Source organism: Bidens hawaiensis, unplaced genomic scaffold (assembly GCF_021521415.1).
Source record: "Bidens hawaiensis isolate Kalapana, Puna unplaced genomic scaffold, B.hawaiensis_p1.1 tig00039165_1, whole genome shotgun sequence".
Taxonomy (NCBI): Eukaryota; Viridiplantae; Streptophyta; class Magnoliopsida; order Asterales; family Asteraceae; genus Bidens; species Bidens hawaiensis.
In genome coordinates this window covers 44958-65532 of record NW_027496899.1, presented here as the reverse complement: position 1 = coordinate 65532, position 20575 = coordinate 44958, and the positions used below count along the sequence as shown (strand labels likewise).

At 34.8% G+C, this 20575-nt stretch overlaps 3 protein-coding genes across 3 annotated transcripts; all 3 read left to right on the top strand.

Annotated features, from left to right (window-relative positions):
- Positions 1-1827: 1827 nt before the first annotated feature.
- Positions 1828-4102, top strand: LOC143591063 (putative late blight resistance protein homolog R1B-16). The gene is made up of 4 exons (XM_077071380.1): positions 1828-2034; positions 2195-3012; positions 3074-3479; positions 4037-4102. Exons 1-4 carry the CDS (start codon positions 1828-1830, stop codon positions 4100-4102), a joined length of 1497 nt encoding a protein of 498 aa, XP_076927495.1.
- A 5337-nt stretch (positions 4103-9439) lies between these two features.
- LOC143591062 (putative late blight resistance protein homolog R1B-16) lies at positions 9440-11940 on the top strand. Its single transcript, XM_077071379.1, has 2 exons — positions 9440-10848; positions 10908-11940. The coding sequence occupies exons 1-2, from the start codon at positions 9452-9454 to the stop codon at positions 11938-11940; spliced, it is 2430 nt and encodes an 809-aa protein (XP_076927494.1). The 5' UTR covers positions 9440-9451.
- Positions 11941-15250: 3310 nt separating this feature from the next.
- On the top strand, positions 15251-17681 carry LOC143591061 (putative late blight resistance protein homolog R1B-16). The gene is made up of 2 exons (XM_077071378.1): positions 15251-16578; positions 16640-17681. The coding sequence occupies exons 1-2, from the start codon at positions 15251-15253 to the stop codon at positions 17679-17681; spliced, it is 2370 nt and encodes a 789-aa protein (XP_076927493.1).
- The last annotated feature ends 2894 nt before the right edge of the window (positions 17682-20575 follow it).

The window sequence follows — 20575 nt, the reverse complement described above, 5'->3', positions numbered from 1 at the left end:
AAGGCCTTGTTGGCCTCCTCCAATTGCTTTGCGCCACGTGTCCTTGGGACACCTGGTGCTTTTTCATTGGTTATAATCACGTGGTAGCACATGGGCTTTGCTGAGTTGTCCACCTTTCATTGGCAGCTGTCAACATCAGCATATTATTATTCCTTAAAAAGATACCTTCTGGAAGGTTGTCTGACGTGCACAATCAAGCTTGCCCTAATCCTGATTTGGATAAGGACGAGGTTGATTATGTGCATGTGTGATATGCGCCAATCCTGAGGATGCGCGAGGTCTTCTCTTTATTCTCACGCGCAGATGTTTCATGCGCAGATGTGATATGCACGAGCATGTGATATGCGCCACGCGCGGATGCGCCACGCGCATATGTGATATGCGTGAGCATATGTGATGCGTGAGCATATGTGATGCCTGAGCGTCTGTGATGCCTGAGCGTCTGTGATGCCTGAGCATATGTGATGCGTGAGCATGTGATGCGTGAGCATATGTGATATGCGCCATGCGCATAGGTTTTGGCTTTGTGCCTTCATAATGTCTTGATTTCAAGCCTCTTGTCTATATCTTGTGGGTTGACCCGCCTCGCTCGGTGTTGAGGCGGGTACATACCTCTTCAACAACTGTTTTATTTTAATGTGACTCATAAATATCTAAGAAAACTTAATAGTAAAAAATTATTTACAAATCATTTAGGTTTGAAGGAATATATATTGTTGGACGGTCAAAATGAGACGTGATATCTATAATTTTATAAGAAATGACATGGATATCAGTGAGATCAATATTTGACTAGATTGAAGCCATCAGTCTTCATTCACTTGTATGTTGGTTAGTAGTTTCTTCCACGGCGACTATCTGGTTACGACCATCACTATCGCAGGTGAGTTCTTATGGATCCGATCAAACATGTTGTTGCACATGTTAGGATTTAAGAACCGTTATATATGCATGTCATCTAGTTCAATCTTTCCTATAATAACAACTATATATAATATGGCAACTGTACTAGCTAGTACCACTTTGGTAGGCTGCATGTTGGATTTTGCAATCCGTGGTATATTCAAAGTGACGATATTTGTTGAACTTTGTTACAATAGTTGTTGTTTTTTTCTTTTTCTTTTTAAAGATTTGTAACCAGTATCATTTATGAACTTCAGTTATATATAGCCTTACTTTTGAGAAGCTTTGGGTACATATTTTATTGATCACTCTGAGAAACAAATTGGATTGCCCTAAATGAGGGACATAACAATAAAATCATAAATCTTAAGCTTCCTACACCTATGATTTTAGTATCCAAAAATGAACCTTTTATCATATGAGTAGTTTGAATAAGTCACACATTGGAATACGCCACACACATGCCGTTGGCAATTAACCATTCAAATCAATAAGTTATTTGGTGGTTGGCGGGTTTAGCCAAAGTCTCAAATCGATTGTTAGGTATTTTTGGGGATTTCACTACATGAGATAGCGGATGCCGTCCAAGCTTGTCACGTCTCATCATTTTCCCATGCACCACCGACCGTACTCCAAAAAACAATTGATTCTTCCTATCTTCACTAAACCATCAAAAAAACTCTCAAATCAATTAACTTGGAATGCTTGCTCTGTGTTCCGCAACAGTTGGAAAAAGAGGTGTTTCACGGGCGATCCAGATCACTACCAAAGTTTTCAAACAAATATTCCTAGAATCATGGCTAATGCTCTTGGTCTTCAAGTAAAGCAGCTAATTAAGCATATGGCTAATCATGTCTTAGGTAGCGAAAAAGAACTAGCATCCAAGAGAATTTGGATGGGATCAAGAATCACCTTAGAGACAAGATGGTAGGGTATGAAAATGAGCAAGTAGTGGTTTTACTAAAAGAAAAGAAAGACGTTGTGGCTAGCAAGGATTGGTATAATGAAGCTTGGGGTAAGAATAACAGAAGAAGACTGGATGAGTTGGTATTTATTTGTGAGCAACTATGCAGCATTACATATAGCTCACATGTAGAGGATGAAGAAGCAGTGGTGGGCTTTCATAATGAGGTAAGCAGCTTCAGATTGTCTCAATTACAGGAATGGCTGGGCTTGGAAAGACGACTTTAGCGAGAACACTGTACAACCATGAACTGATTAAGTATATATTCGACTTTCGAGCGTGGACGTGTGTTTCTCAAGTGTATCTAAAGAAGGACTTGTTACTCAGCATATTGAGTCTTTTATCCATGATCTTGCAGACGAATTTTACGAAATGAGTGAGCGACAGTTGGGGGAGAAGTTATATAGAAGATTAAAGCGTCGAAAATATTTGGTGATCTTCGATGATATCTGGGATTACAGGATCTGGAACGACCTCAAAATGTATTTTCCAGATGACAAAACCGGAAGCAGAGTAATATTTACCAGCCGTGGCACGGATGGTAGTTTACATGTACAATCAGCAAGACCTGCTCATGTTTTACGTCTTCGTACAGAACAGGAAAGCTGTGACATATTTCAGAAGAAGGTGTTTAGAACTGGAGTATGCCCTTGCGAATTGGGAGAATTTGGATGGATGATAGTAAAAAAATGTAAAGGTTTGCCTCTTGCAATTGTCATAGATGCCGGTTTACTGAAAAATAAATTCTCTAACACCTGTTGGGAGCAAATTGCTACAACTCTACGTTCATTTATGGTTAGTGATCCGAGACAATACATAGACTCTCTAGCTTTAAGCTACAATCATTTGCCGCCTTACTTAAGACCATGTTTTCTCTTTTTTGGGGCATTTCCTGAGGACTATGAAGTCCCAGTAACAAAGCTGATTTGGCTATGGATTGCTCAAGGACTCATACATGAAACTGGAAGCAGAAAGTTGGAGGATACCTCAGAGGATTTTTTGATGGATTTGGTCAAGAGAAGTTTGGTGATGACTCCCAGGATAAAGGCTGGCGGGAAAGTTAAAACATGCTGCGTCCATGACCTATTGCGTGATTTTTGCTTAAGAAAAGCCGAGGAAGAAAACTTTATGTCTAACAATTATAGGTATGAACACGTGTTTCTGCATGAACTTACTAGATCAAGAATTACTAATCAAAATTTGCAGGTATGGCTTGCTGTCATTGGAGCTAGGAAAATTCCTTCAAGAGGGTGGATTAATTCGTATGGACACATACGCCTTCCTTAGGATTTTGGATGTGGAGTCCATCCTTATCTCCATATTCCCTCTAGAAGCAGTACAAATGGTTAATCTGAGATACTTGGCCATTCAAGCACATGATGGAAATCTACACGCGTCAATATCTAACCTTGTCTACCTACAAATGCTCATAATATCCTCAAAGAAGAATATTGTTGTGCCAAAAACCATATGGAATATGTTAAACCTAAGGCACCTATATATCAAATCTGGGGAAAACCTTATGGAGGAGCCTATTTTTGAACAAGTGGCAGGGAGTGATGATTATTATCATCATCCCAGTGCGTTGGCTAGCCTTCAAACGTTATCGCAGGTAAGTCCGCGATCCTGCCATAATATATTTTCAAGGACTCCCAATATTAGGAAGCTTGGGTTTTGTGGACCATTAATAACATCCCTAGGCGATCTAGAATTTCCAAATTTAGGCCCACTGGCAAACCTTCAAAAATTGAAGTTACTTAATACATTTCTATACCCTGAAGCAACGAGATCCTGCAATCCAATCATGTTTCCTGAAAAGCTTAAGAATTAACGTTGTCAAATACTGGCATGGATTGGAAAGAGATGTGGACCTTCGCATGGTTGCCTAACCTAGAGGTTCTAAAGTTGAAATTTCAAGCATGCATTGGAGTGAGATGGGAGGTAGGGGACGCTGAGTTTCAGAAATTAAAGGTTTTTAAATTGCAAGATCTGGACATAAAGCAATGGAGTTGTTCAAGAGATAATTTCCCAAGACTGCAATGTTTGGTAGCTCATCGTTGTCTAAAACTCGTCAGCATCCCGCCAGCTATCGGGAGGATTTTACCATTGGAGGTGATTGAGATAAATGGATGCAGACATTCTGCTCATATATATGCGATTACAATTCAGAGGGAGCAAGAGAGTGAAGGAAACTATTTCTTGAAAGTCCACTCGATAGATGACATCCCCAATTAAAAATTTTGAAAGATATTCGTATCACTCAGAAGGAATTAAGTGACTGGTTGACAGAATGAAATGAAATACTTTGGCATAATATCAAATCCTATTTGGTTTGCAAAATTGTCAAGGAATCAGTATGTAAATTATGGCGAATAACATAATTGTTCTCTGCTATACACTTGAACTTTGTAAACGTTCTTCTGCTTTATAATTATATTATATCATTAATGTTGCTACCAAGATATTCTTATGAAATCTGTACAGTACAGTTTAACAATTATACAAAGTTATTTGCAAATTTATATTGTATGATATATTATTGATTATGGAGCTAGTAATGATTGTTTGGTAGTCATTTAATGATTCTATTAAGAGGTCACATCCAGTGGCGGATTTAGACCATAATATCAGGGGTAACGTTTAAATTTTTTTTTTACCGTATTTCATATAATGTAAATGGATTTTTTTACCGTATATCATACAGTAATCGATTTTTTACGATATTTTATACAATTGTTTTTTTTTAACTTGCCTTTGGACCAATATTATCATTTTCTTGTAATTTTTCTTTAACAAGATTGTTAACAAGACTTCGTTGTTTTATCTTCCAAGTTTCCTAATTTTAGAAGGGATAAAATTTAAATCATAAATCTATAATTAATTTCAATTTAAACATAAACTCTAAATCTCTAATCAATTACACTTTTCAATTTATATTATCCGAATATCCAGCAAACACTAATCAATCATTCAATTGTTACCAATGGGGTGGTGCTCCATTGTCAAAGGGAAAGACTTTAAATCACTTGGGTTTGGAGGGGAGGTCTTGGGTTCAAATCCTAAAGACAACAAAAATTCAAAGAAGTTCACTGTTAAAAAAATCATTTAATTGTCAATAAACGATTCGAAATTAACAATTTATATTTATATTAACAAATAAACAATTACAATTTTAAGTAGAAGTAGAAGAATACTTAAATTGAACAAGTAAAATTTAAATTGTGGACGAGGGAGTGAGGGATTGAAGGAGCACCAATCGTTGGCTATTCGGCTGCAACATGCAGGGGGTGGGACAGTGTGGGGTGGAAGCCACAAATGAATGAAACTTTGTTTTGTTAAATGTTGATGTTCGACATAAACCAAACGTTTAAACATAAAGGAAAAAAACAAATGGTTTTATTTAGTTTGTGCTTAAATTTGGTTGGGCTTTAATTGGTTTCGTCTTTTAATCTGGTTGGGCTTTAAACAAACAGGGATAACGTTATATTTTTTCCAGGGGTATCGAAATACGAAAAAAAAGACCAAAACATATAAAATTTGTACTACCGGCGAAAAGTTAAGGGATAGCGGAGGCTACCCCTGGTTATATGCCAGGTCCGCCTCTGGTCACATCTAAATCGGTCTTAAGTAAAATATGTTTGTATATAAAAAGACACCTCTTAATGATTAATGAAACCTTTTAAGTCTTAATGGTTAAGTTTCAAAGAAATTATAAATGATTCAAATGTTACCTCTTAACTATTTAGTTATTTTCATAATTAACATAGTATTACCAAAAAAAATCCCGAATATCCCACACTCCCACCCGTTTTTGGGTTGATTGGGTTATAGTGGGTTCAATTGAGATGGCACAAGAATACCTATTAGTGGTATGAATTGAACTAGGAGGGCCCCTTACACCAAAAAAGTTTGACCCGTGCAATTTTCAACCCGTTTGATTAAGTTCAGAAGTGTATACTCTACATTATATGTAATTAAATTTAGAGTGAATTACTTAAAATGGACTATTTTTTTTTTGAATATTAATTGTTTATTGGATTACATCGAAACAGAAGGCAAGCGGGCAACAAGCTGCGCCGTTACCCCTTTTTGAATCGCAAAACCCAATCTTTTAAAAACTATATTTGCTGATCTTGGAGTCATAACATTACCACGCATAACATTACAACTTCAGGCGCAAGGAAACCAAAAGTGTCAAAAGCAAAAGGAATAAATACATGTTGGTTGTCAAGACACGCCTATTCATGTTTAGAGTTAATGGCAATTTTCGTCCTTCAGGTTTGCTACTTTCGCAACTTCAGTCCAAAGTTTGAAATTTTGTCAATTTAGTCATTATAGTTTTAAACATTAGTCAATTATGTCTCCTCGTCTAACGGCGTCCAACTATATCATTAGTTTAAGGGGTATTTTTGTTTTTCTCCTGTTTATTTTTAGTTAATGATCATTTTCGTCCCTGTGGTTTGATACTTTTGCTACTTCAGTCCAAAGTTTGAAATTTTTTCAATTTTATGTTAAATTTAATTCAGTTTTTTTTACTACTTTTGCTACTTCAGCCCATGATGAAATTCATTGGTAAAGTGGTCAGGGTAATTTCAAAACCGAACTATACTGAAAAACTAAAATAGTTTCTCTGATTAATACATAATAGTTAGGGTTTAGAGATTAACATATCGTAGCAAACATCTGGGTGGAAATCAACATCAGGAGGTCGAATATCCCGCATTTCCATGTTTGCTCAAGAAATCGATGCACTAAATCGCATGTGTGTTCTTCAAATCATGGTATTGTTCTTGAATTCGTCAAATTCAACCCTAGAGTTGTTGTCGATTTGAAGAATTCAAGAACAACACCACGATTTGAAGAACACACATGCGATCTAGTGTATCGATTTCTTGAGTAAACATGAAAATGCGGGATATTCGACCTTCTGATGTGGATTTTGACCAAGATGTTTGCTACAATATGTTCATCTTTAAACCCTAACTATTATGCATTAACCAGAGAAACGATTTTAGTTTTATCGGTATAGTATGGTTTCAGGGAATTACCTTGGCCACTACAGGGGGGAGTTTAGGAAATGTCTAGAAACTAAATACGAGGGGGGGTATAACTATTGTTGTCGACAGAGTAAATGCAGACCTGTTTTGGTTAATGCTCGATGGCTTCGAGCTTGGATTATGCTCTTAGGGGTTATAGACAAAAAAAACTGAATTAAATTAAACATAAAATTGTCAAAATTTCAAATTTTGGACTGAAGTAGCAAAAGTATCAAACCACAGAGACGAAAATGACCATTAACTAAAAATAAGCAGGAGAAAGACAAAAATACCCCTTAAACTAACGGCATAGTTGGATGCCGTTAGACGAGGGGACGTAATTGGCTAATGTTTAAAACTATAAGGACTAAATTGATAAAATTTCAAACTTTGGACTGAAGTGTCGAAAGTAGTAAACCACATAGACGAAAATGGCCATTAACTCTTAAATTTATAACAAAAAAATATATAGATAAATATAAATATATACCGTTAATTTATATTTTATAATAAAAAATATATAATATAAATTAAAAAAATTATATATATATGTGTGTGTGTGTATGTATATGAGAAAATTAACGTGCTAACTGTGACATCAATAATGTAATTACTTACACAATTATATAATTACGCTACTTGCATATATAATTGTATCATGTGTTGATATATAATTACACTATTTGATTCACATAGTTAGTACGTTAATTTAATTTATATTTGATTCAAATCCTACACACACACACACACACACACATATATATATATTATGAGCGAGATCAAATGAAAACTCCTCGATCTTAAAAAGAAAACTTAAAAACTCTTAAAGAATTATTTTTAACGATTTTTTTGTAGTTTCTTTTTTCCCCTATTATTCTTATATGTTGATATTGATAAAAAAAACAACTCCTCTTGTCAGTAACTTCGTCGGTATGGGTGTATTGCATAGAGTACAATACTGTTGCACATACTTGATACACACTATTGTATATATGCAATATAAGACTAACGCACACATCGAATACACACTAATACGTATGTGTAATACAACACTAATGCACATATTCACTACATCGACTTTTATTTTTATTATTTTTTTATATATAATACAGCATTACTACACATACGCAATACACAAATATTAAATATATACAATTAAACACTATTGAACATAAAAATACATAGTATTGCACATGTGTAATACAACAATATTGCAAAGTAATACATATGTGTACTACATCGACTTTTTTATTATTTTTATTTTTTTATTTTTTTCCGGTGAATAATAACAAAATATAAGAAGAAAGGAAGAAATAAAATTTGATTTTTTTTTTATTTTTAATTAAACATAATCTTTTTAAAGTTTTTAAGTTTTTTCTCTAAAAATGACTTTTCGTTTGATACTCTTCCTATATATAATTGAACAGATTAATATTGTTTTTCATTTTATTACTTTTTATATGTTTCTGCATGACCCTTTACACTATAATTAAGATTACATGCCTAATAATTTTATTTTCCCTAAATAACTTGTATTGGTTAACTTATAAAAAAACTAAATACGTTATGCATAGTTGTGATTAATTTTTTTCTCTTAGCATTCGATCCGGTACCATACCGGTATAATACGAACGACAAACTAAACGATGCAGGCCGAACACCGCTGGTTCCATTGCCAATATTAACAAAAACCGATATCGATATTCGTTTTTATAGTTTTTGATCGATGTAAAACACATGTCGATATTCTTTTGGGCATATTCTAACTTTATTTATTGGGTTACCCAAGATAACTTTTGTGTGATCAAGCCATATATTGTAAATAAACTTGATTATTTTGTAGTACACAAAAGCTTTTACCTAACCGAACTAGTGCTCCCAAACATTAGTAACCAATACCAAGCGTATTTTTTGATGGTGTTTGGTTTCGATATGAGTTTGGTTTTAAAACTTTTTGATATTTTATTACTGTCGGTACCGTATTCTCTGTCATATAGTGTGAGAAATTCCACCAGTTAAATAAAAAATAAATAATAGAATTTTGAAAGAGTATAATGGATATTAGGGAGTATTATATATGTGGCCAGATAGAAAGTCTTCCGTCTTCCCTGACTTGAATCCTGGTAAGCAGTTTCTTGACTTTCTTTCAAAAGTAAGGAAGTGAGTACTTCAATCACAGATGCTGTTGCAAATCTAAGGTTTTAAGCACCACTTTCTATGCATGTTAGATTTTACAATTCCAATTTTAAAATTCATCATATTTTCTTGAACCAGGAACACGACAAATCATGCAAAACAAATGATATATATGATTTTAATATTATATGCTTTTATAAGTGAGATCAAGTAAAAATACAATTTTAGTAAGATATGCTTTTATAGATAATTAAATCAATAAAAAACATCAATCTTAATCTTCCTAGACCTTTGACTATAGTATTAAGAAAAAAAATATGTATATGAGTAGTTTGAACAAGTCCAAGATCTAATCATAACAGCTAGACGAAAGTAATTAATTTTGACATATTCCTCAGATCAAGAAAGAGCCATGGCTGATGCTCTTGGTCTATACATAAAGCAAGCAATTCAGCACTATGTGACATTTAATCTCTCATGTGGCCAAAAAGCACTAGATTCCAAGAGAATGATGACTGAAGCTTTTGATGGCCTCATGAATCACCTCAGAGATATGATGGCAGGGTATGAAAATGAGGAAGTGCTAGCTTTAATGAAAGAAATGGAAGGCCTAGTGGCTAGCGAAGATTGGTATTGGCATATCGGAGACAGACATAGCTTACTTATAAATCCGTCATGGAGTATTAATTTAAAAACAAGATTCGATATGATGCTAGTTATTTGTGAACAACTCTGTAACAGCAGATATAATTTGGATGTTGAGAAAGAAGAAGATGCGGTGGGATTTGTTGAAGAAGTAGAAACACTACTTGATCAACTTGCTGGAACTTCTATAAAGCAGTTCCAGATTATCTCAATTACAGGAACGGCTGGGCTTGGAAAGACGACTTTGGCTAGAAAACTATACAACCATGAATTGATCAAGTTTATGTTTGACTTCCGAGCATGGATTCCTGTTTCTCAAGCGTATCAAAATAAGGACTTGTTACTCAGCATATTAAGCTTCTTTATACATGATCTTACACATGAATTTCACAAAATGAGAGAGCAACAGTTAGGGGAAAGGTTATACAGAACACTAAAGGGTCATAAGTACTTGGTGGTTTTGGATGACATCTGGGATTGTAGCGTCTGGAGCGATCTCAAGATGTATTTTCCAGATGACAAAACCGGAAGTCGAGTTCTATTTACTAGCCGACACATAGACTTGACTTTACATGTACCATCAGCAAGACCTGGCCATAATTTACGTCTTCGTACTGAAGTTGAAAGTTGGAACATTTTTGAGAAGAAGGTGTTTAGAATGGGAATATGCCCTGCTGGATTGGTGGATTCAGGACGAGTGATAAACAGAAAGTGTGAAGGTTTGCCTCTTGTAATTGTTATAGCTTCTGGTTTAGTTAAAAATAATCTTTCTACTACATGGTGGAAAGAAATTGCTGCAAGTCTATGTTCATTTATGGTCAGTGATCCAATAAAGTATATGCACTCGCTGGATTTAAGCTATGACTATTTGCCTCCTCACTTAAAACCGTGTTTTCTCTTTCTTGGAGCATTTCCTGAGGACTATGAAGTCCCAGTGAAAAAGCTGATTTGGCTATGGATTGCTCAGGGATTAATACAAGAAACCGGAAGCAGAATGTTGGAAGATGTTGCAGAGGATTTCTTGATGGATTTAATCAAGAGAAGCCTACTGATGGCATCCAGAATAAAGTCTGATGGCCAGGTTAAAACATGTCGCATCCATGACTTATTGCCTGATTTTTGCTTGAGAAAAGAGGAAGAAAGTTTTCTGTCAAGCAATTATAGGTATGAATAAGTTTCCGCATGAAATTTCTAAATTAAAACTTACTAACCAAAAATTGCAGGTATGGCATGCTCTCATCAACGCTATGCTTTCCATTGGAGCTAGGAAAATCTCTACAAGAGGGTGGATCAATTCATTTCGACACATACAAATTCCTTAAGATTTTGGATCTAGAGTCTATCAATATCTCCTTATTCCCCTTAGACATTGTACAGTTGGTTAATCTGAGATACCTGTCCATTCAAGAACACGATGGAAGTCCCCCTGCGTCAATATCAAACCTTGTGAACCTACAGATGCTCATAATTTCCTCAAGGAAGAATATTGTTGTACCAAAGACCGTATGGAGTATGGTAAATCTAAGGCACCTATACATCAAATCTGGGGAAAACCTTATGGAGGAGCCTTGCAATTTACTACAAGTGACAGGGAGGGATGGACCTGGCGCATCGGCTAACTTTCAAACCTTATCACAAGTAAGTCCTCGATCTTGCTGCAATATAATTTCAAGGACTCCCAATCTTAAAAACCTTGGGTTTTGTGGACCATTAATATCAAGCCTAGGAGAATTGGAATTTCCAAATTTGGGCTCTCTGGAGCACCTTCAAAATTTGAAATTACTCAATACATTTCCATTCCCGGAAGCAACGAGATCATGCAATCCTATTATGTTTCCCGGAAGTCTTAAGAAATTGACATTATCAAATACGGGCTTGGATTGGGAAGAGATGTGTGTCTTCTCCTTTCTGCCTAACCTTGAGAGTTTAAAATTAAAATTTCATTCATGCATTGGAGAAAGATGGGAGGCAGGGGATGTAGAGTTTAAGAGACTCAAGGTCTTGAAGTTGCATGATATGGACATAAAGCATTGGGTTTGTTCAAGGGATAATTTCCCAAGACTACAACGTTTGGTGGTTCATCGTTGTATAAAACTTGACCGTGTCCCACCGACTCTCGGGAATATTTTTACACTGGAGGTGATTGAGGTAAGTGCATGCAGCCTATCTGCATATAGTTCTGCGGTGGAGATTCAAAAAGAGCAAGAGAGTGAAGGGAGCTATTTCTTGAAAGTTCACGGAAAAGAAAATTCTTAAGGTACTTGTGGTAGGATTATGTGATTGAAATCCTAATTAGACAATTTTTGTGCGTTTTTAAGGTTAAAAGTATGTATTTATTTTTCGTTTGTCTTATTGCTTTCTGTTGAAAATAAAAACTGTTTAAAACTTTGTATCAATATAAACCATAGCCTTTGAAGTTTGAACTAGATTTGATTAACTCCGAGTGATCATGTGTATCTGTTTTAGGCTATCCTGTATGGAAGCCGCATCACCGCAATTGGTAATGTGACTGCCACAAGGGTCACACAATGGTGAGGTTTGCTTGGAGATCTCCACATATCGGTGATCTTGGCATGTTCTTGATCGTGTGCCCTCTGATTCAAGGATGGCGACATATTTTTGTTCTTGGACCCTGTAAATAACACAATCGAATATTATAATGCAATGAACTAGAGATATTAATTAAACTGCAAACATGATTAACTTGTTTGTAGTAATGCCAATTACAAACTAATCCCAATACAACCTAATAGGAACGACACATCGATTTGGATAACACCAGTTGATGTTTAACTACTTCTTGTAGTGATCAAGATAACCGCCAACAACCAACCCGATAAACATGACATTCATGTTACTAATGCCTATCCGATCGATCCAATGGCCTAAGGCCCAAACGAAATAAAAACAATCCCAAAGTAAACATAAACCCAATAGTTCAAGTACTAGACCCATATAACAAACATAGTAAAAACAAAGCAAATAAACAAACGAGCTCACGAACTAAATGAATTAACGGGTCACATTCTCCCCTAAAAACTCTACTCTAAAAAAATGGTAAATTGAAAACCAAAGATGGATAGTTATTAGTGATCGATGAAGACAACAGATGGAAAGTTGTAACTAATGAAGACGAATAAAATTGAAAATCCAATCGATTTAGTCAGGAAACCAAAATTTATAAGGAGGGTTAGAAATGAATCATGATCCGAGTGTCATGTAAAACGGGTATATTGATTTAGTCAGGAAAACAAAATTTATAAGGAGGGTTAGAAATGTGACAACTGTTCACATATTTGCTCATTTATTAATAGATATATGTACGGATATAGATTGATCCCTTAAATATATTGAACGGCATATTTTAATAAAAATCACAATATAAGATAGGCTTTAAATAAGGATTCCACATCTACACGTTTAGGTATTTAAAAGATTACACTAAAACTGTCAAGTTTATGAAACGAGAGTCCAACTATTATATGGTTTTGTTAAAATGAAATTTTGCTAGCCTAAAAGGTTAAATTACCGCATTTTTATAAAATAAATTAGTAATTAATTAAATAAATGAGTAAATGACCATAACAGTTTTTATAAAATATAAGTGGTGGCCTGTACTTATGCTGGTCTGGTCCGCTCCAGACAACTTTCAACTCATTCCACACACCCTTCACATGTTATTTGGATCATCAATTTTCACTTACTACCTCTCATTTTATATTTATATATATTATCTGACTTTATTTGTTAAAAAGTGTCTATGCAAAAAGTGCAAATGCCTAAAACTCTGGTGGCATAAGTCTGAAGAATCAAGGCCAAAGTACAAAGAACAATTAATTAATAATATATAATATAATTATACATTAATAAATGGTGTCTTGTTGACTTTTGTGCTAGTGCGTAGTTTCTTCTGCAGCAACAATCAGTTCAGATAATATTCATCAATCATCATCGTTATCGGAGGTGAGTTCTTATATATGTACGTATGTCGTCTAGTTTAGTTCTCTGAAAGGAATAGCGTAACTCTACTAGTATACTTTGTTGGATTTTACGATCAGTATGTTAATAAGATTAGCTTGCAGAAGTGAAGTAATTAAAAATTTTCTTGAAGATTTGTAAGTAGTTTTATTAATAAAATCAAATTCTGTAAAGCCCTTATTGTTAGAAACATACGGTACGTATGTGACATTGGGACTGATAGGCCTTTGATTGTAGGATAACAAAAATGAAATGCCGGTGTACTGGCAGGGGCAGACCTAGCTCTTCATCAGGGGTAGCCTTCGCTACCCCTCAACTTTTCGTCGACGGTGTAAAAAATTATTTTTTTGGGTAGGTTTCGGTATTTCGTTACACCTGAAAAAAAAATACGACGTTACCTCTATTTGTTTAAAGCTCAACCAATTTAAAAGTTCAACCAAAGAAAAGCCCAACCAAAGTTTAAAACCTAAACCAATTAAAACCCATTAACCATTTTCAAAAATAATACTCGTTGTTTGGAAATTGGAAACTAGCCATACATCAAACAACATTGCACCGGACACCACCACTCGACACCATTTTGTTCCTTTTTAATATGGTTTGTTTGAAAATATGTCTGGTTTAAATCCTTGCAATTCATTTTCTGTGTTTGATATATCTAAGATAGTGTCATTTTATGAGATGCGTCTGAATGATTTTAGTAATGAAGAAAAATGGTTTACTTTGGGTGATGATCTTACGACATTTATCACACTTTAAAGAAAGATGATAAATTTGCAAAATAGGTGAATGTGTTACCTTGCTCGTGTAATGGTGGAAACGGGAAAACACGCCACTTTTCCTTTGGTTTATCGAATACTGAAGTTAGCGTTGGTTTTACCAATTGCAACTGCAACCGTTAAAAGATCTTTTTTCTAAAATGAAACTTATCAAGATAGATTTGTGCAACAGAATGGGTGATGAGTATTTGAACAATGCTTTAATTTGTGCGGTCAAAATGTGATAAAGTAAAAAAGATGATGTAATGTATCGATTTCAAACTTTCAAAAACCGAATAGGAGAAATATGCATCCTATGTGTTTAAATTTATTTATTATATATCGTGTTTCTATTTTAGTTCTGTTTACATCAAGGGTGGCTATGAGGCAGGGCAGGTGGTCGACCGATTCTGGCCTGACACCCCGATTGGCCTTAATTTTTATTTTTTTAATTATATATATATATATATTAAAAAATATATATTTTTAATGTTTAAACCCAATTACTCAACTAATTTAAGGGCCAATTTTTTTCGGCCTTCGGCCTAAAAATTTCACGATTCTTAGAGACGGCCCTGATTTACATTGTGTGAAATACAGTAAAAAAATTTTTTTTGAACATTAGCCATGAAATTGATGTCGAGATCCGCCACTGTGTATAGGTGAAGAATTTGTACATCAGATAGCTAATCACATTTCGTTGACGGTCGGTTGAATCATTTAACTTTGAATGCTTGGTCTATGTTCCATGGCAGATGGATGAAGAGGAGTTTCGCTGCCAATCAAGATAATCACTAGCCTGAAATAGTTATCATATTAGCAGGGAAACAATGGCTGATGCTCTCGGTCATCTTGTAAAGCAATTAACCGGACATGAGGCATTTAGCCTCTTTAAGGAGGGAGACATACCCGATTCCAAGGAAATGATGACCGCATCTTTTGATGATCTTATGAATCACCTCAGAGACATGATGGGCGGGTATGAAAGCGAGGAAGTGCTGGCTTTACTGAAAGAAATGGAAGGTGTGGTTGCTAAAAAAGGAAACTTGGATAAGATAATAGTTGTATGTGAACAACTCTGTAATATAAGATATAACTCAAATGTAGAGGAAGAAAAGGCTGTGGTGGGATTTGATAAAGAAATAGAAACACTACTTGATCAACTTACTGCAACTTCCGCAAAGCAGCTCCAGATCATCTCAATTACAGGAATGGCTGGGCTTGGAAAGATGACTTTGGCTAGAACACTATACAACCATGAGTTAGTGAAGTATATGTTTGACTTTCGATCGTGGATTACTGTTTCTCAAGTTTATCTTAAAAAAGATTTGTTGCTTGGCATATTAAGCTCTTTTAGCAATGTTCTTACTGACGAATTTTACGAAATGAACGAGCACCAGCTGGGGGAAAAGTTGTACAGAAAATTAAAGGGCCGTAAATATTTGGTGGTTTTTGATGATATCTGGGATTGTAGGGTTTGGAATGATCTCAAAATGTATTTTCCAGATGACAAAACCAGAAGCCGAGTAGTATTTACTAGCAGTGGCATTGACGTGAGTTTACATGTACAGGCAGCAAAGCCTGCTCATATTTTACGTTGTCGTACTCGACTTGAAAGTTGGCGCATATTACAGAAGAAAGCGTTTAGAATGGGAATATGCCCTGATGGATTGGTGCATTCTGGACGGGTGATAATTAGAAAATGTGAAGGTTTGCCTCTTGCAATTGTTATCGCTTCTGGTATACTGAAAAATAATCTTTCAACCATCTGGTGGGAGGAAATTTCTGCAAGTCTACGCTCGTTTATGGTTAGTGATCCAAGACAGTACATAGACTCGCTGGCTTTAAGCTACAACCATTTGCCTCTTCAATTAAGACGGTGCTTTCTCTTTTTTGGAGCATTTCCTGAGGACTATGAAGTCCCAGTGACAAAGCTGATTTGGTTATGGATTGCTCAAGGATTAATACATGAAAGCGGAAGCAGAATGTTGGAGGATGTTGCAGAGAATTTCTTGATGGATTTAATTAAGAGAAGCCTGCTGATGATTTCTAGAATAAAATCTAACAGGCAATTTAAAACATGCCGCATCCATGACTTATTGCGTGATTTTTGTTTGAGAAAAGCAGAGGAGGAAAATTATCTGTCTAACAATGATAGGTATGAACACATGTTTCTGCATGAACTTGCTATATTAAGAATTACTGATCAAAATTTGTAGGTATGGCATGCTCTCATCAACGCCGTGCTATCCATTGATGCTAGGAAAATCTATACAAGAGGGTGGATCAGTTCACATTGACACCTACAAACTTCTAAAGATTTTGGATCTAGAACATATTCGAATATCCTCTTTCCCCTTAGATGCGGTACAGATGGTTAATCTGAGATACCTGGCCATTCAAGCACACGATGGAAGTCCCCCTGCGTCAATATCAAACCTTGTGAGCCTACAAGTTCTCATAATATCTTCAAGGAAGAACATTGTTGTGCCAAAAACCATATGGAATATGGTTAATCTAAGGCACCTATACATTAAGTCTGGGGAAAACCTTTTGGAGGAGCCTAGTTTTCTACAAGTTCCAGAGAAGGATGGGCCCTGTGCATTGACTAGCTTTCAAACATTATCACAAGTAAGTCCTCGATCTTGCCACAATATCTTTTCAAGGACTCCCAATCTTAGGAAGCTCGGGTTTTGTGGACCTTTAATATCAAGCCTAGGTGATCTGGAATTTCCAAATTTAGGCGCTTTAGAGCACCTTCAAAAATTGAAGTTACTCAATACATTTCCACACCCTGAAGAAACGAGATCGTGCAATCCTAGTATGTTTCCCGAGAATCTCAAGAATCTGACATTATCAAATACTGGCATGGATTGGGAAGAGATGTGGACCTTCTCCTTGCTACCTAACCTTGAAATTTTAAAATTAAAACTTCAAGCATGCATTGGAGAATTATGGGAGACAGGGGATGCAGAATTTCGGCAACTCAAGGTCTTGAAATTGCATGATCTGGATATAAAGCAATGGGTTTGTTCAAGGGATAATTTCCCAAGACTACAATGTTTGGTGGTTCATCGCTGCATAAAATTTGACAGCGTTCCAGCAACTCTTGGGATGAGTTTTACATTGCAGGTGATTGAAGTAAACGGATGCAGCCTTTCGGCTTATAGATCTGCAGTAAAAATTCAAAATGAGCAAGAGAGTGTAGGAAACTATCTCTTGAAAGTTCACGGAAAAGAAAATTCTAAGGAGGTTATGTGATTGAGATGTGTGTGGGTCTAGGTTTTAAGGTTAGAAGTGTGTGTTTTTTATTTGTTTTGTTGCTTTTGGTTGAAAATAAAAGCAGTTTGAAAACTTTGTATCATTATAAAACATTACCTTTGAACTACGTTTGATTAACTCCGAGCAACAGGTATCGTTTTCAGTTTTCCCCATAATGGGCATACGAATAAACTTGAGAACTACGTCTATAACAATATATGAACCGGAACTTGTTAACTCTTCAAGCAGACTTATCCCTAGCCTTTTTTAAAAAGGTGCTCAAAAGGTCACATTATGAAGCTTTGGTTTATATATGCGCCTCCATGAAGTGCGCGATTATGATAAAGAAGTTTGATGTCTTTCATTTTGCTATATTGTGTTTTAAATATTAGAAGCTCATATCTCAGCATTATATGTACTCTTTATCATCCATTAAAATCTACATTTGCATAAACTCGTTTGCATACAATCTGTGTTTGCATAAACTCTGTTCAAAAGATGTCTTAGAATTTGGTGGAGGGATGGCTGGTGGGAGCTATATAAGAAACATGATGTTGTAGTATGGTTTAGCGAATGGTCGCTCTCCTCGTGGTTAATTGTCTCACAAGTGAGTCTCAAAAGACGATATAAGTCTGTAACACACTAGCGTTGAAGTGAAACAACTATATCGATTTAAATGATGGCGAAGAGTACAAACTTGAAAATTTTTGGATCCAACTTAGTGATGTGAGATTGTGAGGTTGAGTGTCTCCTCATACGCATTTGAAGTAGGACGAATTGAGGTTTGGCGCGCTCACAGCAAGAGAGCCATCTATACACTTTCTAAAGTGATATGTTTATATACCATTTAAGACAATATATACAAATACAAGTGTTTGTGTTTTGTCCACATATAATATGCCAAAATATCTATATAACAAAATTATAAATATAACAGCTTTTATAAACCATAATAATATATTTGATGACATTGAAAAAAAAGTATTTTATTTTTATATTCTATTCTATAATGTATCATTTTAAGTGGTGGTCTGTACTTATGCTGGTCTGGACACCGTTCCAGACAACTTTCAACTCATTCCAACACGCCCTTCACATGAGACAATCATTCAACCTCTTATAATTTGATCAATTTTCGCTTACCACCCCTCACTTAGTCACTTTATACTTATATATACTATCTTACTTTATTTTGCCTTCAATAAATTAGAAATTTTGGCCCACAACGAATGTTACTTCTATGTACAAATATTAACCATAAAAAAACCTTTGAATGCAATTAAATTAAAGTATACTAATATAGTAGATAATCAAATGATAATCATTATTAATTTATTGATTTTCAGTCACATGTTCATACAGTGGGGGATCTAGACCATAATATCAGGGGTAACGTTTAAAAATTTTTTTTTACCGTATTTCATATAATGTAAACGGATTTTTTTACCGTATATCATACAGTAACCGATTTTTTTACGATACTTTATACAATTGTTTTTTTTTAACTTGCCTTTGGACCAATATCATCATTTTCTTGTAATTTTTCTTTAACAAGATTGTTAGCAAGACTTCGTTGTTTCATCTTTCAAGTTTCCTAATTTTAGAAGGAATAAAATTTAAATCATAAATCTATAATTAATTTCAATTTAAACATAAACTCTAAATCTCTAATCAATTACACTTTCCAATTTATATTATCCGAATATCCAGCAAACACTAATCAATCATTCAATTGTTACCAATGGGGTGGTGCTCCATTGTCAAAGGGAAAGACTTTAAATCACTTGGGTTTGGAGGGGAGGTCTTGGGTTCAAATCCTAAAGACAACAAAAATTCAAAGAAGTTCACTGTTAAAAAAATCATTTAATTGTCAATAAACGATTCGAAATTAACAATTTATATTTATATTAACAAATAAACAATTACAATTTTAAGTAGAAGTAGAAGAATACTTAAATTGAACAAGTAAAATTTAAATTGTGGACGAGGGAGTGAGGGATTGAAGGAGCACCAATCGTTGGCTATTCGGCTGCAACATGCAGGGGGTGGGACAGTGTGGGGTGGAAGCCACAAATGAATGAAACTTTGTTTTGTTAAATGTTGATGTTCGACATAAACCAAACGTTTAAACATAAAGGAAAAAAATAAATGGTTTTATTTAGTTTGTGCTTAAATTTGGTTAGGCAAATTGGTTTCGTCTTTTAATTTGGTTGGGCTTTAAACAAACAGGGGTAACGTTATATTTTTTCCAGGGGTATCGAAATACGAAAACCGACCAAAACATATAAAATTTGTACTACCGGCGAAAAGTTGAAGGACAGCGAAGACTACCCCTGGTTATATGTTAGGTCCGCCTCTGTGTTCATATCCCTTAGTAAATAGTCTTCAACATATTTACTTTTTACATAAGATATAAAAAATATGAAGATACAAATTCACACATTTTGGTATTCGTCGAATTCCTGAATAAAATGTAAGTTTTTGTAAGAAAAAACATGAACTAGACTTCATAATTGTACTCAATGGATAAGAGTTTTAAGAGAAATTTACAATACCAGATAGTACGTATACAGTTTCAGATAGTATGTATACAGTTTCGTTACAGTTAAAACGTGTTCAATATTTTGAATATTCATTCAATTCAATTATATGTAAGTGAGAAGTTTTACTTTCTATGCATACTTAACAATAAACAGAAGTATCACAAATATATATATATATATATATATATATATATATATATATATATTAATTTAATTTGATTTCTACACCAAATAATGAAAAAAAAATATTGTCTACAATAATAGAATATCAAAATTACGAATTTCCTAAACTGGCCCCATAAAACCGCAATATATCATTGATTTCATCAATTCACTTGTGTAACGATGATT